Source organism: Myripristis murdjan, chromosome 16 (assembly GCF_902150065.1).
Source record: "Myripristis murdjan chromosome 16, fMyrMur1.1, whole genome shotgun sequence".
Classification (NCBI taxonomy): domain Eukaryota; kingdom Metazoa; phylum Chordata; class Actinopteri; order Holocentriformes; family Holocentridae; genus Myripristis; species Myripristis murdjan.
This window is the reverse complement of record NC_043995.1, coordinates 5,560,539-5,587,904: the sequence shown is the minus strand read 5'-3', so window position 1 is coordinate 5,587,904 and position 27,366 is coordinate 5,560,539. Positions and strand designations below refer to the sequence as shown.

The following is a 27,366-nucleotide window of genomic DNA, read 5'->3' as shown; positions in this document are numbered from 1 at the left end:
ACAAATAATCTTGGATTTTGTGTTTTTGTAGTGAACAGTTTGCGCTCTGTGTTTTGTTTGACCTCTGAGGCCTATATTATACGTTTATTCCACTTTTTTTTTTCAGTTTAGTTTTCTCAATGGTTAAACCCTTGTTAGAATAGTTGATGGCTGCATACAAAAGTTTGGAGGACGCAGACTTACAGAACTGCCGTTGGTAGCGGACATGCCTTTAGACTGATGGTATGCAATTCATGGATGTAATTCTTATGAGTATAGAACAAATTCTCAAAAACGACTTAGACCATAGGACACTAAAACTCTCCATTGAAAGCCATCCTAGTTAATTTCTCTTCATGTGGGTTAAGCTGTTGAGCAGAAACAGAGGCTCTTCCGTCATGCGGACAACATTGATTGGCCTGTTTTTGATAAACTGCCAATGTCGACCCGCATATCGCTGACCGGATATATCGGTCTACCCCTAACAGAGAGCTGGGAGATGTGGGAAGCAGAGACAGATGAGGATGAGGAGGAGAGTGACCTGCTGTTGATTGCAGGCAGAGTCACGGCGGGATAGACAGAAAGGAGAGAAGGGGGTAAAATGACAGGAAGAAGGAGAGACGGAAGTTGAAGGCGAGGTATAGCAGGGAGAGATGCAAGGGGGAGGAGGAGCTCTGGAGCCGAGTGGTGGGAGAAATTGAAGATGGAAGTGAAGGGAGATGAAGGGAGGTGCAAGATAGAGAGATGGGAGAGGAGATGGAGGGCGGAGGATGCAGAGGGGAGCTACCTGCTGCTGATGGCAGTCAGAGTCAGTGAGGGATGGAGGGCGCTCCAGCTGTGACATTAAAGCAGCAGGTGGAGGCCATCATTAGGACTGGCACAGGAGGCTGGATGAGCTCGCACACACTCATTTCTTTGGGGCCCGACGGACCACTGGTGTGTGTGTGTGTGTGTGTGTGTATATGTGTGTGTCTCCTCAAAGGGAGCTGAAGCGTAGCCCCATAGCTTCAGAGCTCATCCCCACCTCCCTCTCATCTTTCCCCCACCGGAGCCCCACTTCTCTCCCAGGTTTCAGCGGCTTCACTTGGCAAGGGTTGAGTGCTCCCCACATCTGGTACCTCTCTCATTCTTTCCTAATGGTTCCTCAGTTACCTTCTCACCAATTTACAATACAGAAGTTTGTTAGACTCTCGCACTGTTTTTCAGTTCTTAGACCCTCTTACGTTGGCAGAATGTGATAGGCAGCAAACTGGATGTTTGTTCATTTCAGAACAACGAGAGACGGCTTCAGCTGCTGATGGAAAGTGCCACTTATTACAAAAAGTTGAATTTTCACACTTTTTCTGACCTTGTACTGCCACCGTGAAGATAAACCAGATGTTGAAAAATCATCTGAAATTGAAGTATGCACATGCCTTTGTCCACCTTCTTTTCTGGTCTCATCTTCAAGCAAAGATACAGTGACTAACTAAAACATTTCTTCCTATCCATTGTGTCTAGAAGAAGACAATTTTAGTTTGGTCAAACCACGCAAGTTCCCTGCTTTTGGCTTTGCATTTATTCAAAGTGGAAATGATAGTTTGTAATTTTAGCAAAATTTAACCTTTTAGACATTTTGAGGTCGAATGAAATATTGAAAACAGCCACTATATAGTTTAGAAGATCAGTTTCTATATTATCTATATGGAATGGTTGAATCTGTCGTTTATCAAAATCAAAACCAGATGTTTTCAATAAGACAGTTATGGGGAACACTATTAATGTCGGCATAAAGTGCCGCCTGCCACATTGGCCATCATAGCTTGGTGACAAGAACTGGAATTTCTCATGGCATTTCCAACTAGTATGGCTTTTTTAGACCACAATGTGAGGACAGAATTACTCTAATTTCAGGATTGAGCAGAGCACTTTCTATACGTTTGCCAACTGAGGTTAACTCCATCAGAAATACAAATTCCTGTTCATGTCATCCTTTTTTTTTTTTTTTTTTTTTTTTTAAAGATCTAACATAGCTGCAGATGCATGTGCTTCTTTGAAGGTTCTGCTTGAGTCCAAACCGTAAGGAAGCAGCTGAAGTTGCACAAGCCAAAGTTGGCAAAGTATGTCATGCCTGACATGTCTCCGTCCCAGCATACTTTGTGTACGGCTCTCGCAGTCGGGGGGCTGGGGATGGGTGGTGGGTTGTATCTAAGCTGAGCGTTGCTCCAGGCCTTTCCTTAGATCTCCCATCCCTTCCGGATCTGTAGATGGGCCTATCCAGGAACACCATTAGGCAAATGAAGTTGTTTGTATCAAATATTGACATGTTATCTCTTCATCGTCAGGCGGCGGGAGGGAAGAGAGGGAGAAAGATTGTAACTGTGGGTAATTGAGCCGTGTCTCCCCTGCTTATCGGTAAAGCTCCGGCACGTCACGGACCTAACGAGCTGTGGCGCGCCGATTAGTCTGAAGGGAAAGTCGAACGTGAAACGCCAGAGCCTCTGTCTTCTATTTTTTTCTTGAGCTTTTTTTTTTTTTTTTTTTTTTTATCAGCAATGGATATTATGAGCCTCCCTGGAGGGCAGAGGCACAGCCTTATTAGTTCAATTCATGGGGGGGAAGAGAATTGATATGGATGAATGGCACGTTAAAGTATCCCTTAGTAACAATAACCATCAAGGCTGTGATGGTTTGGGCTGATGATGCAGCCCAAGGCAGCAGGAGGACGAGCTGAGGCCCTGACCTGGATGGCAGAGGCTGCACACACACCGAGGGCAGGGGGCTGATTACACACTGCCTTAAACAAATGGATCTGCCCCTTTAACATTTAGATATGTGATCTTTGTACGTGTGTGTGTCTGTGCAGAGAGAGAGAGAGAGAAAAAAAAAAGTGTGAGTGAATGAATACTGGCCGGTGTCTGTATTTTTGTGTATTAGCATTGCAGTCTGTATTTGCACATGCATCTGTGCAGGCCTGGGCGACATATCAATGATATATCAACACTGTGATATGAGAGCAGATATCATCTTGTTGTTTGGATATTATAATATGGTGATATGACATAAGTGTTGTCTTTTCCTGTTTTTTTTTTTTTTTTTTTTTTTTTTTTAAGGCTGCATTACATTGAAAGGAAACAATTTTCTGACCCCGTTAGACTGTGCTGCCATGCTACCTGCATGCTCATCAAATCCACATTACTAATGAGTGTGTATCATTAAGTATCTCATGAAAGTACTAATAGTCATCCTCCAATATTGGGAATGCAGGTCGGAGCCACCTTGAAGAATATGACTTAATGACTGCAATCTTTAAAGCAGAGCATGCAGCAGAGCTAGTGTGGGAGCTCACCAATAACTGCTTTGACAAATATAAGGAAACGATGCTGTCTGTGCATATGAAAAGAAAGCCAGCCCACCATTTGGGATTGTGGATGTATTTTTGCATGTAACACTACCATTTGTATGTGTGTGTGTGTCCATGCGTGAGTCCTTTTGCCAGGGGGTTCCACAGGGCATTGCCAGGCTCGCACTTGTGCCATGCCGGGAATAATCCAGTGAAAAACGGCAGAGATGAGAATCTCACAACATGCCAGTTTGATTTGCAACCCTCGCTATCAAAGAATGCTAATTAAAATCATATTTTGCATATGTCTTGTCTTTCATGCGCATATGCAAATTGCTCCCATTGCCTTTCAGCGCTCTGTAATTAGGTTTATGAAGGACAGCTGTAATACATAATTAACAGAAATGTTTGCAAGCTCTTTTTTTTTTCCCTCTCCACGTCTAAACGCGACGACTTAAACAAGCACCCATGAAGTGTTCCAAGGCCATGCTTTTCTCTCAAATATATTGATTAATTCTTTCAACCCCGCACCCCCCCCCCTCCCTCCAACAAACACACAGACTTTTTTTCCTCAGAAATATTATCTTAATTAGGCTGTTTGTTTATTTATAGATGATGCCGTCAGTCAGAGGCGCCTCCAGTGGGCCAGGGACACTCAGCGTTTTGATCTTGCCATTCTCCCTCACTGGAGTATATGAGATTTAGCCGTGCACTCGCTCCCAGTTTAACTTCAAGGCAACATTCTGGACGGATGGATGGATTGAGTTAGCGAGGATTGAGAAAATGTAGGGTGACGATAACAAAGCAAAACAGTGGAACATGTTTGAATATTTATATGGTAGCGTTAGTTAGCGCTGGCCTCAGGGGCCCCGGTGACGGACGGGACTCTGGGGCCATGATGGGATGGAGGAGACAGCCGCATGTGTGTTTGTGTGTCCAGACGTGAGGGTTAGGAGCAGGGTGGTGGGGGTGGGGTGGGGGGGTGGAGGGGAGCAGTAGAGAAGAGCGCTCGCTGGCACAGAGACATAAATGGTGAAATAATTATGCATGCCCTTTGTGACAAACCGGCTCCTAAAGTTAGAAGGAAAGCCCCAGAACAGAAAGGCGCGGAGGGGACCGCCGGAGAGAAACTATAAAATAGATCGACTTGGAAGAGAAGCGAAGTGAAAACGGAACCAGAGAAGAAGCGAGGGGAGGAGGAGGAGGAACCGGGTGTGTGCGGTGACACTGCCAACCACATGACTGCTGGTTCAACTCCCTCGGCCTCTTTCATGTAGCTGGGTTCTCAGCTCTCAGATGTGGTCATTGTCTGTCAGTGGCACAATAATGGGAAGTGATGGGTGCTAAATGAAAAGGCCAGGGGATGAAAACACTGGTGAAGCAGCTTGGATGTCTGAGTAGTTAAGGCTGTCATCCATTCATTATGTTTTCACATGCTGTTTAGGAGACATGGTAAACTCGGGGCTCTAGACACAGTCAGGACATTGTGGTCACTGTTGAGCAACGGGGCTCTAGTATTTTTGACTGTGTTTGCGTGCTACTGCACGCACAGTAGATATCTGTGCTCATGAGTCCCTGCAAGTGTGTGCATATTTGTGTGGCACACTGATGTATAATTTGTGGCACTCCCTGCCCATTGCTGTCTTCATTGTCCTTCTGGTATTTGTCTGCTTAGATGGGGCTTGTTAAGCCAAACTTAGTTAACTGTTTTTAAGCTTAAATAATAATCTTCCTGTAAGAAAGCATTTCATCTTCAGTTGAAGCAGTGGCCTACAAAATGACATGGAGCTCTAAGTGTAAACTTTGTTTTTGGAACCTGCAATATAAATAAAGTTGCTGCTCTTGTTTCACTGTATTGGTTTGATGTCATAACTTGACCCCCATCCCCATCATCCCTGAGCCATACCCAGAGTCCACATCCCACCCCCCAGCCAAAGCCCCTGTACTTAAATTTGCAGCTTTATTCAATAATGTTTACATTTTTTGTCTTGATTTTTGAAGAAATTTGTAAATTTTGCTTGAGAAAAATGCCATATAAATGAAATAATAATTGAAATTCACTCTTAAACTTGGCCGCTATGGGGGTCAGATCAGCATAATGCTGAAATGGTTAGTTGGTTAACCACTTGGTCGATTGATAGAAAATTAGTCAATTAGAATTTTGAGAATCTTTTTAGTAATTTATCAAGTAAAAATGCCAAATATTTCCTTGTAATAGCTTCACAAATGCAAAGAATTACTTGCTTTTCTCAGCTCATTTACAGAATAAAGAATGTTTTTTTTTTTTTTTTTTTTTTCCCTTGGCTCTTATAGGTTAATCAACAGTGACAGTGTTTGTTAGTTACAACCTTATATCAACTTATGAGGCAAATACTGGCCTTTAATTGAAAAATCAAATCTAGTCCAGCCAATGTAGTCTACTGGTTTGGTTGATTGGATATTTACTGTAGAAATTATGTGTTTCTCCTAACCTGACAGTAGAGCAACTTTTCCATAAACAGTATTCATAAATATGTTTGACCATTATCTGTTTGGCTGGATAGTTTTACTGAGTTTACAGGGTTTACTGCTGCATATAATTCAGCTTAATACTGCTGTTTGGATAACCCATGTCCCTCTGTGTGTGTTACATTGTAGGTGGGCCTTTGTGATGAAGAAGCACCTCAGCACTCACCTGCTGGGAAAACACGGAGTTGGACAGCGTAAAATGAGGTAAACTACATACCAGCAACTGCATTCACTCCTACATACCATACCTGTGTTTTCAGACAATGCTTGCCTTTGGTACGTTTGCTGCACATACATCGAGGTTCACGCACGGTCACCGCTTTGTCTCAGAAACGCTGGTTGAATTTCAAACGTCTAAAAATCTTGGGAAAATCTAACTCCTGGCACATTTAGACTCACAAAAGGGATGCAGGTCATGCCGCTCCATTCTGTCTCCTGGAAATAACTTCTCAGTTAGCGTTTTAGGTTGTTTGCAGGGAACTGAAGTGAGAGCTGGCCAATTTATTCTGGGTGTCGGAGGTTGACTACCACTAGAGTGCTACGGTGGTTAGCGTGCTGCAAAGTGAAAACATCCCTACTTGTTAAATATAACTTGAAATACTCCCCTAATGAGTTAAATGGCTTTCATTCTGTCTGTCTGTCTCTCTCACCATCCCTTACATCTCTTGTTTTTTCTCTGTCAAACTTTATCTGGCTCCCTCCCTCATCTTAATTTCTCCTCTCCCTCTTGAATTGAGGATGAATGATGTTGCACGTACCATTTTTGTCTGTGTGTGTGTTTCTGTGTACGTGTAATGTCTCCCGCCTGGCCCTGTCTATCAGAAACAGAGCCCTGCTGTCAGCGTGCGTGCGTGTGTGTGTGTGTGTGGTGTATGAAAAAGGAAGAAGGGTGTGGAGATGAAGTTGTGAAGCCCCCCCTCCCTCCCCGTCGAGCCAAAACGAGACGTTAAACACCTCTCAATCTGTCAAGTGAGCGGCTAAAATAGAAACAGACTCGCTTTTTCATTACTCCTCAACCAAATTGATACTTTTGACAACATGTGGTATTAGATATGACAAGTGGCTTCAGATATGGAAGTAAGCAGCCCGACCAGATGCCTTTCCGTCTCCTCAGACATAATCAACTGGATCCCTACTGTCAGCTGTTCATCTGGATTATATGGAGACTTCTTTTTTTTATTTTTTTTAAACATTTATTTATCCAAGAAAAGTCGACAAAGTTCCATGCTTTTCTGCAGTAGAACCCTGCATACACTCTCACTGGGAAAGGCCTAACACATGCACCCTTGTAATGGACCATACTAGTCATTTTCAATGGCCTATTTACTATAGTTTCCCCACATTTTGCATTATAACAAAACATTTTGCAAATCATGCAGGGGCACTAAAGATTTCACAACATATCATCAAAATCTTTCCATTTTCAAGTTTGAATTTTTGGCTGAAGCACCTATCTTATAATGTTCTGCTTCTGTGGCTAACAAAGTCGTCGTCATTCATAAACAGCAGAACTGATCATTGGCTGTTTAAAGCAAAACGTTTCCCTGGGGACTATTTTCCCTGGTGGAGGGAGCGTTTCACTTCTCCCCAGTTTCAAGTCATCAAAACACAACAGTGCTGCTGCTTTTAAAACTAATGTGGACGACTTTATTACGGTGATGGAATAAGTTCATTTTCATATCGTAGAGGAATGAATGGAAACCAACGGCTGGATAAAAGGGAGGAAAAGTAACATTTTACAACACAACTGCTTGCATTGGGAAAAGACTGGATATTAGGCTAAACATGCAAAATCAGTGGTACAGTCCTCCAACATTACTGTTTCAAAGATAAAGTTTTTTCTTTGTTGCTGATCACACCAGTACAGTACAAATGCAGACACACTGGATAATGTTATTGACTGGTGCACTTGGTTGGGTGGTCTTAGTGTCTTGCTAAAGGAAGAGCTTTCCCTGCCTGTCTAAGTCACAGGCGGGTTGCTGCTGCCTTTGTTGAAAAGTCCAGCCTTTGATGTTGACGGAATGAAAAGGTGGACCTCGAACCGCGAGGGCAGTGCGGCACTCGGACATTTTATCTTGCGATTCATCTTCAAAAAAGGCAGTGGCTACAAGCACGTTATGAATTCATGACTAAATAATTACCTTTTCGAGACAAACGTGAAGTATATTGTGAACTTTCTATGATATCACTCAGAGACTAACGTTAGTGGAGTGGAGCGGAGATCAGCAGCAACAAACCCTGCAGACCAACACACACCACGGCACTTATACAACTTAAACCAACTCACACTTTAAGATGTTTTCAAATTAATTCATTCATTAATTAATGCAGTTAACTTTTTAAAATAAAAAGGGTGCGGGCTATTTATCTTACCTGCCAGTTATGTTTCATAGTGTATTTCAGTGGAGTAAGAACTTCAGTTTGACACACAGGATACTGGAGCAAGACTTGCCCCCCCAATGCCCCAATTTCTATTCACTGATATGAGAATCAGTTTTGAATCAATTCTGCATTGAATTGGCACCAGAGTATCATGAAAATGTCGAATTGGGAGATAAGAATATTGTCGATTTGTACCAGGCCTACAAAATAAACACATTTGTCACAACGTTTATCTGTCAAATTGTGATTTTGTTTTTCACTTAAGTGCACAATACTCTAAAGGTGTGCACACAAACTGTGAATGTCCAGCCTTTGCCACCTTTGTCTGAAAAATGCAGGGAAAACCCTCTAAAGGGCACATAAACTGTTGTTCCGATACTGAAGGAGGCCATGGACTCACCCACATTTCATCCAGCCGGTTTGGGAATTTGAACTGGCATAGCCCACATGGTGCATGCCCATCGATAAACAGGGTAAAAAAAAAAAAAAAGAAACACAAGAAAAGCAACAGCTTGACGTTTGCTTTTGTCAAGATGAATCGTGGAGTATTTTTTCTGTTTGGCACAAGAGCAACGGAGCAGCTTTTGTTTGAATTTGCCCCGGCTGGGTAAATGTGGTTTGTATCACGCTTTGCTTCCAAAGACCTTTTGTGTTCATGGCTTTTGTATTAGGAGGTGGTAACACAGCCAAGGTCATAGAGGACAGGCACACACACACACACACACACACACACATGCATGCGCACACTCACACACACGGGACTGGGCATGAATGGAGCTGTAAGGTCTGTGTTACCTGATAGCGTTTAGCTCAGTGTGTGTTTTGCCAAAAACAACTACAGTCATTCTGTTTTGGCCATAAAGCATACTGCCATACAGCGCCATTACATCACACACACACTCAGATATGTTAAGTCAGTGCATATTATAAGACATATGCATGCACATATGCATACAATCATGAATACACACATGCACATGTGCATACACATCCATATGTGCAACATCCTCATTCCTGCAGACCACCATCAAAAGATCATTCTCTCACCCCTCACTTCCCCTCACTCTCTTTTTTCCAATTCACTCATGCACATTTGCACACACACACACACACACACACACACACACACACACACACACACACACTCATGCACGCGCACACACTCTGAGGGAGGAGGGCCACAAGGTTTGTTCTATTTAAACCTGTAAAACACGGTGTCATCATTTTTCTGACAGTCCTGCAGACAGAATTTATCTCATCATTAATTAACCATCATATTTCCAACACAGTGCAGCTTAATTAGCACAAGGTCATTGGGGAGGGCTTATTAAGTGGAACAAATTTGGGCAAGTGTAAGAGAGGAGGCAGAGGACGGAGGACGGAGGAGGAAAAAGAGAGGAGGAGGAAAGAGGGAGGGAGAGAGGCGGGGATGACAAAGAGACAGGCGAGAAAAGGAAAAGACGAAAGAAAGGAAGAAATGGAGGAGGAAACGAACAGTACATTTGTATGTGTGTGTGTGTGTGTGTGTGTGTGTGTGTGCGTGTGTGTGTTTTCGTAAGAGTGGCTTCGCTGTGATGTGACAGTGCTCACTTGGTGATTGATAACTGCACCGGTTTTGAAAGCCCCAGACCCGGAGACTGGGACGGCAGCAGAGGGAGGAAGAGAAAGAGAGGGAGAGGGAAACAGAGAAAGAGTGAGAGAGGAATGGATGGGGAGGTGGGAGGGGCGGGGGGCCGGTCTGAACCGGCAACTGGGGACCAGGGAGGTGGGGGGGGGGGAGGAGTGGGAGGAGGGGGGGGGCGGTAGGCGATGGGGGTTGTTGGGGGGAGCCAATTGCAAACATATGCTGGCTGGCAGGCGGCGGAGAGATGGATTGCAGTGGGACAGTGTCAGAGAGGCAGTTTCATCACCATCTCTACGGCCCTGCTCACCTGGTATTTTTAGAACACTGGGGAGATCTGTTAGTCAAAGGAAGAGGAGGAGGAGCAGGAGGAGGAAGAGATCTGACTAGCCGTAGGTAACGCCGGGCTCCACTTAGCCAAGTCCGTCTGGGGCCTCGGAACGCCAGGTTATTTTGGGTGGGTACGCGTGAGGAGAGCAGGGTTCGAGCGATACGGGGCTCCGAAGGCCGATATTTACTGCCAGCGCTCCGTTTATTTAAACAATCTCACATCAGAAATTTGCACTGAATTTTCTTCTTGTCAGCATTCAAAAGAAGCGTCATAGAGCTTAAGGCACTAAAAGCATAACCATTGAAACTCATAATGACGTGCATTTATACATTTGTGCAGAATCCGATCACAACTCTGCAGTAAATATATCATCAACCAGCCTGTGTCATATCAGTGGTGGAGCACGCTGACTGAACCGGATCCGATTTGAAATAAAACGCCGATATCAGCGCCAGGTATCAGTGTGAGCGTCGGCGAGGACGGAGGAAGCATAGGAGGAAGAGGAAGAGGAAGAGGAGGGGACGGGGCGAGATGACAGACTCCCGGCTTTCTGACAGGTTCGGGGAGGGAGCGCGAGGAAGAGAGCTGAACTGTTAGAAAGTGACACAACTGGGTCTTCGTCTCAGTCACACCACCACTCCTCACTGCAGGCGCAGAGGGGAGTTAAGGGCTCTCTGTCCTTTGTCTGCCTCCGTGTGTACATGTGTTTGTGTGTTACCGGGCTTATGAGGACCCCCCCATGTCCTCACAAAGATAACAGTCTAATCTGCCAACGTGAAAACAGTTTGCCTCTATTTACTACTTTAAAACAGGATTTTAAGATGTTTAGGGTGCTGTAGTGTTGGGTTCCAACCCCTCACGGTCGTTGCTGTCAGTAATAATATTGCAGTTATCAATCATACAAAAAGAAAGTCAGTTTTGTTATAACCCGCTTTAAATAACAGATTTAAGTTGATTATGACGCCCTGTTGGTTTTCATCAAGTTTGCTATCTTCTCTTTCGGTCGGTGCAGGCAGGATCTAGAGAGTTGATTTTTCCCTGGGTGGAAATATTCACACTATTTTGATTTTGTTGATTTTAAGTAATGGGCATTGCCGCCGCTTTTCTGGTCATTTACGGGCAGAAACTGACTTATCTTGACTTTAGAGGGAAAAGAGGATGCAGCTGCCGAGTTTGAGGATGTAATCTAACCTGGAGCGTATCAAATCACTCTTCCCAAAGAGAAAAACATGCTGCTATTTTTTTGTGGCATTAATAACCAATAATGAGTTGCACAACATTTCTTTAGAGTTACAAAGCTAATGTTGTAGCTGGTGTTTTATGAGTAAAACAGCGTGTGTATACATATATATTTGTATGCCAGGGCTATCATACTTCTAGACTTTTTATTAGTTTTTATATAGTTTTTTAAATTATATTTCAATTTTGATTATTACAGTTTCTCGTCACGGTTGGTCCAATAGTTTAACGTTTTTTAGGGTGATATCTTTTTAAAGATATAATAGAATTTCACCACAGTTATGTCACGTGTTTACAGCAGCAATAAATCAGTTTCAACTAACAAAGCAGGTTATGCAGCTAATCACACCCAGTTTCATCTTAATTTGATTTTTTTTTTTTTTTTTTTTTTATAGCAGCGTGTGTGTATGTTAACGGCTGGTACAGTGACTCTGCAGCCACCTAAACCAACAGTTTAATAACAAGGGAGTGGCCTGCGAGCATGACTGACAGCTGTGACCTTGCCTCAATTGGATGTAATTAGCTCTTTCAAAACAGGGCGCCGAAAGACGACTGACCTGTCTCACCAACTTGTTTTCATAGGTAATTGTTAAAATGCCTCCCATTTTCACGCTTGTAATAATAAACTGCTTGAACTAATACACTCATCACTCTTGAAACGGGCGTGCTGACAGGCCAGAAGAAAGATATATTTATTTAAGTAGGGAAATGGATGATCCACGCAGCCCGGAGAGAATGTTTTCACTGTTTTGGAGATGTCAAATGATCAAATGCTGCACATGCTTGGGTGTAAGTATGATGGAGCTAAACCTCCGCGTGGTTGCTGGTTATTGTAAAGCATAAAGATGGCATTATCTCTGAGCCAAGAAAGCGGGCGCTAAATTCCCTCTGAAGAGAAAACAGAAAACCAGGTGAAAAGGCATGCACACAGCCCCAGAAATAGCTAGCATGATGCATGCAGCGCAGGTGTGATGACTCAGAATGAAGACAGGAATATTCACAGCATCTGTTACTACGTGGCTGGAGTGGAGCGCATTAGAGACTGACCAGTTTTAAAAAGCAGATAGCGATGCTTTTCGGATGAAAGCCGCCAATAACATCTTCTGCCATGATAATCTTTAGACTTTGTACCATAAAAATCATTTAAAAAGTACAAGAATGTGTTCTTGTCAAGATGCAAAAGCCTGTGAAACAGCATGCAGACATTCATAGGACACAAGCTCTCTATTAAAATCCATCATGATGATGATAGTTAAAGCATATTCATGTGTAGTTTCTTTAAATTAAATCAAATCAGTTTGGTTTAAGGGCTTTCCAGAGAAGTGGTGTAGTGTGTAGCACTGATCACTTATGCAGTTAATACATAATCAGCCTCATGTCAGTGGGAATGACACTGACCGATTTGAAATAAAAATATCAGCCTGATATATCAGTAAACTAACCTAAACTAACCCCAGTTTACAAAGTGCACCGTGTTTATTTTTGCACAAGCCTGTCCATGTGACCACACCGATATACAGTACATATTTCTATATACATCGCTGCGGCTGGTTGCTTGGCTGTGCCAGGGGCTGAGGGCGGCTGAGTGGGCATCTGGCTTGGCAGCGCCAGGCTCTGGGCTCACAGCCGCGTCCCAGCAAGCCGTGCGGCGCGGCCATATTGCCCTGGTGCTGTGGGCCGGGACCGTCCAGGCTGGACAGGGAGAGCGGGGGCGGAAGAGCCCCGCCTGGAGCCAGCATGGTGGCAATATGGACCACACAGAGCAGGCAGGGGTCAAGGCACACAAAAACCGCGAGTCAGTGTGTGTGTGTGTGTGTTTGTGTGTGTGTGTGTGTGTGAGAGAGAGAGAGAGAGGGAGCGAGAAACAGAGTGAGTAGTGTGATAAGGAGATAAAGAGTAGATAAAGACAACCCCTAATTCATTAGAATAAATCCTTTCCCTTAATTATTGATAATGAATCTGCTCTTTAATCTTTCTCTTTCTTCCTTCCCTTATCTGCCTGTGTCAGCACTTTGTCTTTCTGGCTTAGTGTTGGGTGGTAAGGCCTAGTTTTCAGCCACCCAAGTGCACCAGTCAATAACATTATCCAGTGCGTCTGCAGTTGTACTGTAAGCACTGGTGCGATCAGCAACACAGAAAACCAGGAAAACACTTGGACTTTAAAACAGTAATGCTGGAGGACCATACCACTGATTTTGCATGTTTAGCCATAATATCTACAAAATGTATATACTTCACATTTCTGCCAGTCTTTTCCCAATGCACACCAGTTGTGCTGTAAAATGTTACTTTCCCTCCCTTTTATCCAGCCATTCATTCCACTACGATATGAAAATGAACTTTCAGAGACTTCACACTTTCTTAACACCAGTATTCCATCACCATAATGAGATCATCCACATTAGTTTTCCTAATGGCAGTACTAGTGTTGTATTTTCATGACTAGAAGTTTGGCGGAGTGATCTCTCAAAGCCTTCATGGTGCATACAGGGTTAGGGTTAGGCCGCCTAACAACAGAAGGCTACGGTCCTTTTTCACTAACAGCATCAAATTCGCAAGCTGCATCGTCGGTAAACCAGAATCTAACCCAGAGGACAAAAAGCACTAATGCCGTGCAGATATTGAGAATATAGTAATATTGTGAGTTTGCTAGTTTTTAATCAAAGTGGCCATTAACACTGCGAAAGCACCGACATGCACAGCTGCCCTCTGGCCTCGATTGAGGGGGCAAAAGTGATCAGAATACTTCTATTGCCAAGAGCCGCACAAACTCAGGAAATTCAACAACAAAGTGCTCCGTGGAGAAGATGACAAATTCACACTCTATGGAACAACTGCTTTCTTGGAGGCAGGACATTCACCAAGCTCCACTATCGATTTTCCACCACAAAATAGTCCCCTGGGAAACGTTCGATATCAGTTCGGTGGTTTATGAATTGTGACGACTTTGTTAGCCACAGAAGCAGGATGTTATAAGGTGGATTTCTCAACCAAAAATTCAAATTTGAAAATTGAGAGATTTGGATCATATGTTCTGAAACCTCTAGATTTGTAAAGTGGTTTGTTGCAATTCACAAAATCACCGGCATGATCCTCTTTAAGTCCTGCAAAAAAATGGCAAATCCCATCCCCGTTGAAATTGTGAGTTTGTATTTTTTTTGGCTCCATTTTTAATCTAAGTGCTGATTGCTGTGGTGTTTTTGCACTTGACCTCGTAGAGATCACCTGTCCATCAAGCACACGTTTCAGAGTGAAGACATTAGTTGATCGGTGGACGTCTGAGTCCCTCTTGTCCTGCTTGTAAATGATATATTTGTTGCAAGGACAGACACAATATGTGAAGTAGCAAATAAATGGTAATGTCTGACCTCCAGTCGGACATCAACCAGCAATATGAGCAAAATGTAATTATATGTCAACAAAGGCATGGATTTATGTCCAGGATTTTTTCCTTGTTAAAGACTCTATCGTCTTATAGCTTCATCAGTTTGACATTACTTAATAAAATGGACATATTGACTTTACGGAGATTGTAGAGATTTCTCAGCTGACTTTGGTGGTGTTATCCTCCACTATGGCTTTGATTATATTGTGGTAATTGCTCAAGGACACTTTGGTAGTGCTGCATGGGGTAAAAGCAGTTATTGCCGCTGTACTACATAAAGTGAGCTGCGTTCTGGTGTTTAGACAGAATTACATTGTAACTACATGCACCACCAATTATTGGCATGCATTGTAATCTCTGTGCTACAACAGCGGGCTGTTTTCGCTCGCTTGTTTCTGCCTCCAGTCATGAAGCTCCATTACACAGAGGCCTGTGCGGCTCCCCCAGTCGCGGCGTTGTACTGGTAAGGCCCCAGCGACCCCTAGCTCACCTTTGTGTTTGCTGGCTGCTTGTTTGAACGGGAGCCAGCGGACAGCGCCTCGCTGTTTACCCTACTCAATATTTCATGGAGAATGAACACTCGCAGAATGAGGGATCGCGTTAATATTGCTGTTAAAATTAAGCGATAATTAAAATTTGTTAGTTTAAAAGCCATCGCAGTCTATAAAAGTTTGATTACTGGAAAATTAGGTGCATTAAGTTTTTATGGGTTGGCCTGTGCTACCGCTTGGGAACGGTTTTTATGCACTTGTCATGGGCATATGGTGCAGAATAGTGTGTGTGTGTGTGTGTGTGTGTGTGTGTGTGTTTGTGAGTGGGCTGGAGGAGGGTTATGCAGGGCATGTTGGTTCTCTGAAAAGCTGACACACTTGTATGGTAAAATCTCCACACGTGTGGTCTTACTCATCAGAAGATAAAGTCCAGTGCTGCCTGCTAGCAGAGACAGTGGTACAATGCAGCTCTGAATGTGGGCCTGTATCTTCGGGTAGATGGGTACTTCTATAGCTTAGTCATGGTCATGTGACTTGGCCAGCGATCAGTACTCCTCTCCTGGTTCTGCAGCTGCAATATCAAGTGCCTTAGTTGCAGGGTGCAGCGGGGTCCTATCATATCCTATTACTAATACTGTTTGTTCGTGGCCGACAGCTAGCCTCAGAGTTGGTAGCCACTCGTCATGTCAGAGCAACATGACCTTGACTTGTGAAGCGGATCAGCAGCAGCACTTTGTCTTTTGATAACAGCCTCACCTCTGTAGAGCAGCCCCAACTGTTCTTCCATTCTTCTCAACTTTTCTTTCCCTAAGAATGATGTCACCCGCCGCCGAAACCCCGGTGACATTACTCAGCCTGTGGAGGACGGAGAGTGCGCTCTAAACCCGGGCCACTCATACAGTGACACAATTGTGCGGCTAACTGTTGACAGCGGTTGGACATTATGCACCGTGGGATTGTGTGGAAACTGGGCTGTTGCCAGCCTGTTTTTCTTCTCTATTGAAACATCAGACTGTCATGGCAGAAATGGATGTTGCCAGGCATCACTAATGAACCAATTAATCAATGAATTAGCCGAGCAGTGATTAAATTAATGCGAGCTGGACGGGCGAGCAGCAGTCGTGGATATATCCTGGAGAAGGTGATTAACACACATGGAGCAGAACAGGCACTGATCAACAAGGCCAATATTAAGTTGGACAACCTCCTGAACTTTTGGCTTTTTGGTTATATATAGACAGCTTTGTAACACATGGCATTTGATGTTGACTTTGTAATGAAATGTTTTTCATAGCTTTCCATGCATTTAGCTATAATATTGTGTATGGAGAGAGATTATCATGCCTGTATTCCTGGTTGTGCTGTTCAGACGTTAATTATCGCTGCCATTCCTCTTGAGTTATGTGCTCTAAAACGGATAGTCACACACGCTGCTCTGATTGAGTCATGTTGGAGGCCATTGTAAAATAAACAGTTAAACACACTCCCTTGACATCATACAGATATTTCATGCATTAATGATGGCACATGATAATCTGTGACTGCATAAGTTACATTAAATATTCATGCACTAACTGAAAATCCCCTGTCACCCTGCTACCATGTTTTTGAGCCATGGCAATACTCAATAAATAAATAGTTGTTTATTTTTTTTTATTATTATTTTCTTGTTGCAGTCTTCCAATCATAGACATATATTTGATATTTTTTATGTCAGGGATCATGAAAAGATTTTTGATGCTGTTGAGTTAGCACTGAATTGTAGAACTGTCTGCACTGAGCTTGGGAAGTTAATAGTGGTGATAGTGAAACATACAACAGGAACAGACATATATGTCTGCATTATCTAATAAAAAATAATTTCTCGTAAATTAACTAATAGGGAAATGTCACTATTTCTCATTTTGCTGTGGCCCCTCTGGAGCCTCCTGAAGGTCCCCTGGTAGTCCCGTGACCTCACATTGAAACAGTGTCAACCACAAACTCTTGTTGCTGATTGTTTAAATTCATGGCTATCCATATTGTGGACTGTGTGCATTTATGTATGTCCAAGTATCTATAAACAAACTATATATGTATGTTGTACATATAAAGAGTCTGTAGGCAGGGGACAGGATTTTTGTATTGGAAGTGCTCTGGTTTCCACTTCCGTTTCCGTTGTAGTCCGGTGGTTTTATTAAGGTGGACAGACCTCGTGGGGGAGTGAAAGAGGTGAAATGCATTGGCAGGAATGTCATCTGGACCTAAAACACCTACAAAAAGTATTGGTGTTTGTGTACTGTGTGGAGAAACACGAGTTGTGTAATAAAAGCAATGGAAATGGAAGTGCTTTCCGACTTGTTTCTGGCAACACCGGAAAACCTGAAAAATTGGCCCCCAGAGGCTAAAACAACGTCAACATTGTAACTGAGGGAGTCCGACATTGTGCATGTCCAGGTGTTCAGTGTGTGTGTGTGTGTGTGTGTGTGTGTGTGTGTGTGTGGGAACGTCCAGTGTAGGCAGGACATCAGACTATATGGTGTATCCAGCATAGTTTAGGGCGATGTTTCTCAAAGTGTGATTCAGGGACCACCAAAGGGTCCTTGAGCAGGCTCCAGGGGTCCTTGAGGCAGTTCTAGAGGGCAAAATGTTCGTTTAAATTCACTGTAATATAATTCACAAGGAATTACTTAATCTAGAGAATGTATGAAAACAACTGTTGCTGTCACAGGTCTTACTCTCCCCACTCCCCAACTGAGGGACCATGAGCCCAACCTTTGTCTTTTTGGGGTTTGTGACATGAAAACATTTGGGAATACAGCATATGAACATTCATGTTCCAGCAGACAAATCATTATAATCATCTCTGCAGTGGTCTTCTCTGTGCCACATCATGTCTCCATGTCCAAAGCTCCCCCTGCCACAAACACACACACAGCTGAGACTGTACGGGGAGGGGGGCGGTATGGTGGAAAAAGGCACTCCCATGATTATGTGACATCCTCCGGAAGAGCGCTGGAGTTGTTTCCTCCATTACTTAGGAGAGGGGGGTAGAAAAAAAAAGAGGCCTTTTCACTATTGAGACTGTCACTCTCAATTTGGGCTAACGGTAAGCATGCACAAGGCCTCCTGGATAGTGGCCCCCACCATTGCCCACCCCCCCACACACTCCCACTCGCTACCACTCCACCCACTCTTACTCCTTCCCCCTCCCCGCTCCACCCCGCCATGGATCGCTGTGGTGACAGTTTGATTAGATCATCAATCGTGGCCGTTAACAGCGGTTTTCCTGAGCACCTGGACCGGCAGGTCACAGCTGGCTCTGAGCTACCGCTGTCCCCCTGACCCAGCACTGTGTGGGTGTGGGTGTGTGTGTGTCTGTACATGTGCATGCTTTTGTGTGTAAACACGTGCAAGTGTGACTGTGTGTGTGCAACTGCATATTTCGTGCAACAACAGTTATGTTTGTGAGTGAATTTGCATCCACATGTGTGTGTTTGCACATAGGCTCAAATACAAATGTGTGTGTACGCCTGTGTCCATTGTAGTAGTGTTTATGTTTTTGCAAGTGTGTGTGTGTGTGTGTGTGATTTTGAAGTGACCCCAGTGCAGTGCAGAGCTTTATTGAGTGTCTACTGCTGTTCCCATTCAATACAAATGAGAAGTGTGTTTCCTTGGGGGGCTGTTAGACCCGCCTTGTTATTTTCTGATATTATTTGGTTGGACCTGGGAGGTCGAGGCACTAATCAATGTTTTAATTCTTTACATTGGCTTTGAGAGACTATTTGTTAGAAAACGAGGGCGACGAGAGGTGAAAGCACAAAATGTTTATGCATGAAGAGAGGCAGCCAGTTCGAACAGTGCAGAGCACAGAGAGAGAGAGAGAGAGAGTGAAGGAGAGAGGAAGTGCTAGACTGAAAAGAAGCAGAGAGGACACGTCGGTGTGTGTGTGTGTGTGTTCTGTACCAGAGATTATCCAGAATCGCAGCAGTGTATTGCTCTCTGGGTTTGCAGATCCACAGATACCAGTGTGTAGAAGTTACAGCTATTCATCTGTGCAGCCGCGACACACACTCTGTATATCCTAGCTACAGCACCGTGCATCTCACCAACACACACACACATAAATTCACCTGCTTCCCAATGTTGTCTTCGGCAACCATACCAGGTTCCTCGTCCTGGTAAAGCGGTTAAATTTATGGGCTAACAATAATGGGACAAAGTGTGTGTCTCGTTGCGACTCCTCAGGTATTCCATGATTAAATAAATGTCCCCAGTCTTTTCATAAAGCTTGTTTATGGCAGCGTGGCACCATATGCTACTGCCTTCACCCCACCCACCCATCTCTCTCTCCCTCTCTCTCTCTCTCTCTGCTTCTTTCATTCTCTCTCTTCCTCTTTGTCTCTCTCTCTCCCTCTCTTTTCTCTTTCCATGCTTCATACACCGCCCTACACTGACTCTACCAGATGCAGGCTAGCCATTATTCTGTGGCGGAGTCGTGGTGGAGAAGCTAAAGTTGTGAATTAACATGTAGAAGCCATTACGGAGTGATGATGATATCCATCTGTGCCGTTCATAGGTGCTACTTAGTAAACTGTCTTCGCCGTAATGGCACAACAGTAACAATATGATACTGTTTTATCAACCTCGGGGTCTGTTCACGCCGTTTTCTGTTGAGTAGATGCTCAGGTCAGATTTATACGCTGGATGCTGGTTTGTAGCGGCTCTTTATGGCCGCCCTGACCTTTACGTTGGTCTGTGTGCAAGTCTGAGGTGTGAACAATAAATTTGAATTATTTGAAAGTTTGGGTAGTTGGCAAAAACTCATAATTAACTCAAACTTATAAAAATGTTCAATTTTAGTCACAGTGCACTCAATACTATGCATTTTATTGATTTGCAATCCTGGTATCATCTTTCATATTGAATGTTTGTGTGGCACTGTCTTAAAACAGCAAGTGCTTTAACCCTCAAGTAGTAGCAGACATTTTAAAACGAGTGAAAATGAAGGCATTTCTTGACAAAAAAAGAGAAAGAAACAAGGATTCAGTAAAAAACAAACAAACAAACAAACAAACAAAAACCAATACACTGCAAAAACTCAAAATCTTACCAAGATTATTTGTCTTATTTCAAGTTAAAATATCTCATTACACTTAAAATAAGACATGATCACCTCAGAAGTAACTTGTTTTTAGACAACTGTCTCTTATTTCAAGTGAAAATTTGCTTGAAACAAGTGAAAATTTGCTTGTTTCATTGGCAAAATTTGTTTCTTGTTTCTAGCTAATTTTCACTTATTTCAAGTGAATTTTCACTTTTTCCACTGGCAAATTTTGCCAATGAAACAAGCAAATTTTCACTTGTTTCAAGTGAATTTTCACTTGAAACAAGTTACTTCTGAGGTGATCATGTCTTATTTTAAGTGTAATGAGATATTTTGACTAGAAATAAGACATTTTTGACTTGAAATAAGACAAATAATCTTGGTAAGATTTTGCGTTTTTGCAGTGTAAGAAATAGGAAATCGCAATCACACGGAACCAGTTGGGTAAAAATAAGTTGTAAGCAGGGCTCTGAAAGATGTTGGCATGTCATATTTATCAGCACGTCATATTTAATGCAACCCAACAAATGTTAAAATCCAGTCGTAAATTCTATATTTTTGCTGATGTTAATGTGTGTATGATGCTCATCCTTCTTCTTCTTCTTCCCGTTCTGAAGGTTTTGATGACACTCCAGGGCGACTAATCAGTGGCTGACTTTAGTTTTGACTCTGCAAACACAGGCAAAACTGGAAAAGTTGGACCCGGTGATTAATTGTCCAAACTTGTATGAGACTGCATGCGTCTGTGTATGTATGTGTGTGTGCATGTGAGTGTGTATGGAGGACTGAAAAAAAAAAAAGCAAAAAAACCCCAAAACAAAACAAAGCAAAGTCAGAAAAGCAATTAACTTCTCCAGCCAGGACATGGCAGTAAACATGTGTGATTGTTCTCTATATTGTCTTGTTGTTGCGTGGCGGTGGAAGGCCAGAGACAGGGACACTTGAGTGTGTGTATATTCTGTGTGTACAGGCTTTTGTTGTGATTATTAATGGCCATTCCACATTAACCTCGCCGTGCTAATATACTCGACAATGGCCCAAAATCACCTGAGTGATGAGGACGACGGAGGCGGCCCTGCCCCCCCCCACCCGTCCAACACTCTCCCAGCCACCCTAGCACCCCCCACCCCACCCCCCATCCCCACCACCCCTTGACCAAGATTAATGAAACCTCCGCCGTTTTTAATTAGCACGGCCACAGTCATCAATTACGGCCGCCCCACCCCAAATACAAATATTGTTATATTTGGGGGGAAAAATTCTTGATTTATTTCATTGTGGTGGCCGACGGAGTGAGATGAATGGCCTCCCATCACGTTCGTTTGCAGGGATGAGGAGGAGGAGAAGAGAAGGGAGAGCCGGGATGGCGTTTGGGGGGTAATAAGATCAGCGGTCGAGGTGGAGGGAGGGAGGGAGGGAGGGGGGGTGGGTTGGCGGGGGGGGCGGGGTTGTGTGGTACACAGTAGAGGACACGGTCAGGGCCGGTCAGGGAAAGCCACGTCTGCTGGGAGAGACCAGTCCGGGTCTCGCTGTCCCGCTGCTGGGATCTGACCAGAACTGTCCAGGAACTTAATTAGAACGTAGATGCCAGGCTTTGTAGAGCCGACACAGGCCCAGGATCAGTTTCTGAAAGAGCCTGTCTTGTATGAGCTGTGATCTGAGACTGTGGTATTTCAGTTTGCCTGGTCTTCAAGTGTTGTAACACAACTACAGGGCCAACTCCAGTAGTTTTTTTTTTTTTTTTAATTCATTTTGATTTTCAGTCTATTAAAAATGGAATTAATCATGATAAATAGTGATAAATCAATAGATAAGGTGTTAACTTTCAGTAAGATGTAGCCCATGTTTGTTTTTTGCGCTGTGGAATCTTACATGAAAAGATTCTTGTTTTTTTCTTAGACATTGCATTTTACATGTCATTCTTGAACATTGACCAATACTGTAGATTTAGTGATGAAATTAATATGTAATAGTAAAATCACTGCAGATACATTCTTTTGTATCATAAGAGTCTCAAGTGAATTAAATTTGTAAAATTAAACTGTTCCTCATTTCGCTGAAGACCCCTGCAAGTCCCTCAGGGACCCCTGAGGGTCCTGCTTTGAAAACCACTGACCTGGAGGATGTAACCTCTCATTTTTTTTTGCACTGCTCAAACACTGACAACATTGGCACACTCTCAAAAAAATAGTTAATTCTGACTAGGTTAACATATGAAACCAGCACTTCAGTGCACCTCTTGAACTGTCAGCAGCGACTGTATGGGTGGAAATAAATGCATAAATAAAGCATGTGTAATGAGGTTTTATTCTAGTCTTTTAATTTGGTGATTGACCATTGTGGCCTTGTCTGCAACACATTTGGCTTGCAGATTGGTTAGGCTTTGCTACAGACACAACAGTGCCCAGCAGTGCTTATGCGCTCAGCAAGGGCACCTAATCCATAAAGATAGGTGTTGAAAATAAGCGAGCATTAGCTAAATACTGTGCTACACCATAATGTGTTTGTCCTTGTGAAAAGAAATCGGCTCGGTGCCACATCCCTCTCGCTCTGCGCTAGCCTCTGTTTAAGAGGTTTGTCTTTGAGTTCTGCCCGGGCCAAAACAACACTGGAGACCACAGGCCCGTCACAGCGTAGTCCTGCACAATCCAGCTCGTTCCACCACCATGCAACAAAAAACAAGTCCTGCCTTATATCCAATGCAGACACTGTATAAATTTCAAATTCAAATCCATGGCCTGTTCTGTTTTTATTATTGTTATTATTTTTTTTACTTCCCTAGGCTTTCTTGTCTCTGCTGGCTCTTGCTTAAACCAAGACTCAACTTGCTTTTTATATTATATTTTTTAATATAAATTGAGTCCCGAAGAAAAATAAAGTGTCCTCTGTATCATTTATAAAAAATAAATAAATAAATAAAAGCAGCTGTAATAGACTCCATTTGCAATGAAACCCTCGTTCATAAATGATTAGTCTAGTGCGGCTCCTTTCTGCACTCCTTCACATTTGCTAATATCTGACTATGATGGGACATAATAATAGTGCAAGTGAGGTGGCTTTATGACTTGAAGATGTGCACTGCTCATTTCTGTGGTTTGGGAGTTTGGGTGTTTGCGCTGCGGTGAGCCACCAGCCATTTCTCTTCTGCCGACCACACACACGCACACACACACATGCACACACACACACACACACACATGCGGCCATCGGCTGCCCACTGACTCCAGAGAGCAGGGTGGGAAACATCTTGAATATTTTATGAAGCTCGGGAACCCCACCTCTGTCTTCCCCACCCAGCCATTCCTTTAAAAAAAAAAAAAAAAAAAAAAAAAAAATACACCACCATTGCTATGTCCAACAGCGCGCGCTCATACACACATACACACACAAGCAGAAAACAGAAATAATGTTTTAAATGCAATCATTGTCAGGCCCAAACAATGTCATTTATCAAGGGAGCGTTTGGGACTGTATAATAAGTTTCACATTATTAATACAATTTTTCATCCTCTGTCAAGCCTATCTGATTTATGGCATGCGTTTGATCTAAGGTGATCATTGAATTACAATTCCAGTAATAAGAGAGAGAATGGACCTGGTCTTTTACTTCTGCCCACTGAAGCACACACACTCACACTCACACACACTCACACACACACACACACACACACACACATACATATAAACTTGGATGAGCAGCCTCCAGCCGCAACATACAGCAATTACACACAACATACAACAATACTCACAACCTCCATGCTATACTTTGACTGGTACGGCCAATTTGCTAAACATCCGTGGGCTAAACCGATATGCTGGCTTTCTAATTTGTGTTGGGGGGGGTGGGGGGGCAAAAACGAATGAACCTAGGTCTCTGTTAATTAGATAAGGGACAAAGCTCATTATTCTAAAATGATATTGGGGCCCAGAGAGTAAATATGAGTGGCCTGTTAGGGGCTCGGTAATGGGACGGGGATGCTCGTCGTTACGGGGCCAAATGATTTACAGCTAGATGCTCTTTGATGTATAGACCGCACCTTTTATTAAGTGGCTGTCGTTACGGTCACTGGCTCAGTCATTTCCCCTCTGTGTCCAATCACGATCCAGCCAGGGCCCGGCCGCTTCCAAATGGGGCGAGGAATACAACGGGAATGTCTGCGCGCCCCCCTTTTCCCAACCGACCCCGGCCGGGAAACGCCACCAGAGATACCGTGCAATGCAGACGCCATACCCCTTGCATGTTCACTCTAACAAACAGCAGCAAATAAACAAATGGAATCCCGAATTCCTTTGAGGTAATTAGACAGATAATAAAGACAGACTCGCATCCCAAGATATTGGATCCAGGTTTGAACAAGTACAAGCAGCGGTCGTGCATTTGCTTTATCGGATTAGCTCATCGTTGAGGGCTCGGCGATCGGCGTCATACATCATCTTGTTTGATTCGAGTCGAGCGCGAGTTTGGGGAAGATGCTAATCGGATTGGGTGAAGTCTAGACCCTGGTTAAAAGATGGTAAATAGCGGAGTTGGAGTTGCCCCCCGACTCGCAGCCCCACAGGCCCTCCGAAAACGCCAGCTCTCCTCAGGATCGCCACAATTTATGACGGATTTTCGCCGTATTCTTAAAAGATAATTAGGTTTATCACCCGCTTTTTTTTTTTTCTTCTCTCCCCCCACACTCCCCACCCCTTCCCTTGCCTTTTGTGTACCTGAGAGCACACAATCGCAGCATAAAAACATAAATATTTCTGCAGCACAGCAGCGCTGGCAGGTGAGCCTAATGAAATTCTAGGAGTGTAATTTGATTTACGAGGTGCTAATGCGGCCTGATATTAGAGAGAAAAAGCTCTGATATGGCTGCCTTGTGCTGTATTTAAGGCCTATCAGAAGCCTGATAAAGAGCATCCCGTCCTCAGCGCCGCGGCTGAGTTATTGTTGCAGATATTCATATTGATAGTAATTCTTCGCGACGCAATTTAGTGCTGGCAATATATAAATATGGAGATAATAGTTAATTTTGGTGGCTCCTCAGATTGCAAGGCTTTAAATACAAGTAATACAAAAAAAAAAAAAGAAAAAAAACTTTGGGCTCTGAAGCATACGGACACTCTTTAAGTGCTGCTTAAGGGATAGGAGGGGGGGTAGAGAAAGGCCTTTGACCGAACAATGTCACACAAATCAGATTTCTAGTACTTTTCTGGAGCTGCTAATTTCAGCAGGCAGCATTTGGAGCTCTTGATTTGCAGTTTTTTGGGTGAAACGTTTTTGATTAATAGTCCGATATTCATAAAACCCATTATGGTTCTAAATTAACTGAGTCCGGAAAGATCACATCACAGACACACACACACACACACACACACACACACACCCATGCAGCGCTAATTTTTGGGTGCCTTGTTCAGCATCATGTTGCTTTGTTCTCTTGTGAAATGGTAATTTGAGGTTGTGTGTAAATATGTGTGTGGCCGTGTGTGTGTGTGTGTGCGTGCGCGCGCTCGTTCTTCTTAGGCACACGTTTGGGCTTGTGTGTGTGTGTGTTTCAAAGTGTGTTTGGGACCATTGAGCTATGGCTCATAATAAAAACAGGCAATAACAGGGCCACCACGGAGGGACCTGGCCTTTGTGCCTCCCTGCTCCCCCTCTCTCCCCTCTCCAGTCGACGTGCACCTCCTTCTTCTCGCGGCCTCTCCCCACCCCCTAAGTTATGGGCTGAATAACAGCGCAACAATATTAAGATAACATTTCCTGATTGTTTGTCAGGCAGGAGGCTCCTTCACCCCGCTTTCATCACGTCCACCGTGTTCATTAAATTGACAATTTGTATTTGCCCTACAGCGGGATAAACAGGAGCTTATCTGATGGGCCTGGTCTTTTATTATTTATTTCATTATCTTTTTTTTTTTCCTTCTCTGGTCCTCCTCCTCCTCCTCCTCCCGGGATTGAAGGTAAATATAAATCAGCGGCAGCATCTCTGTTCTGTGCTGTTGTTTATATTGCAGTCATATGCGGCAGCAGTCCTCTCTGAGGAGCTTCATCTCCAATGCTCTCCAGACACATGTGGCCCCTTCATGGAGGTTTTAGCTGCCGTTCTGTGTGACACGCTGGTTGCACGCTCGCGCAGGCCCTAAGTATAACTCAGTGCAAGTTCCAATTTAAAACGCCCTTCTGGTGGAATAATAGTGCCTTCAAGTGCTCATAGGAAAACATCGTATTTACGAGTTTACGAGCACATGAACGCCACCTCGAACCCGTAATTACCAATCGGAAACTGGGAAACATCGATGCTGCCTGAGTTTCCGACTTGTGATTTGTGAAGGTTTATAACAGCTTCCATTTTTCAGGTTGCTGTGGTTACCCTGTATTTCTGGTAGCAGTCAAGTCGTGTGCAGGAGTTCCGGCATCACAACTTAGGAGCTTCCAACATTGAACGTCTCATATTCAGCGTTTTTCTTGAAACAAGGTAAAAATGCTGCCAGTTGGATGAGATTATCCCACTTAAATCAACTGGTGAAAAAGTCAAAGGTTGAAGGCACATTTAAAAAAAACTTTATTAAATGGGCATATCCACCAAGAGGAAATTGCTAAACACAGTTATAGCAGCATCAGCAACGCGTTTCGGCCATTCTGCCCACTTCAGGGTGCTGTGGAACGAGGTGCAAACCGGTGGATTGCACCTTTTTGACTTTTTTATGTATTGCCTTTGACCTTAAAGTGTACCTTTAATGGGAAAAAAAGAAAAGAACAAAGCAAAGAGCACACCAATAACTCTTCTTTTTAATGTCTAATCAATTTCTTTCGAGAATATTCTTGAATCAAGTGACATTTCTCTGATCCTAGTGGGCTGATCTGCCTTATTCTGTTGTTTTGACATGTTTATGCTTGTTTCCAGATTTTTTTTTTTCACTTGTTTAAAGATAAATAAGATTTTAGCATGGAATATGACATTAATCTTTTTTTTTTTTTGTAGAGCTGCTGTTGTATGTGTCCAGAAGTAGAGTAAAGGCTACACATGGTAGTC

General features: G+C 43.4%; 1 protein-coding gene across 3 annotated transcripts in view; it reads left to right on the top strand.

Moving 5' to 3' along the window:
* The window catches only part of znf407 (zinc finger protein 407), a 170,975-nt gene that overhangs the window by 67,959 nt on the left and 75,650 nt on the right, over positions 1-27,366 (top strand). For all 3 annotated transcript variants that reach the window (XM_030072076.1, XM_030072078.1, XM_030072077.1), the window contains exon 5: positions 5,939-6,013. In XM_030072076.1, the coding sequence (XP_029927936.1) occupies positions 5,939-6,013 (75 nt within the window). The remainder of the gene's footprint in view (positions 1-5,938; positions 6,014-27,366) is intronic.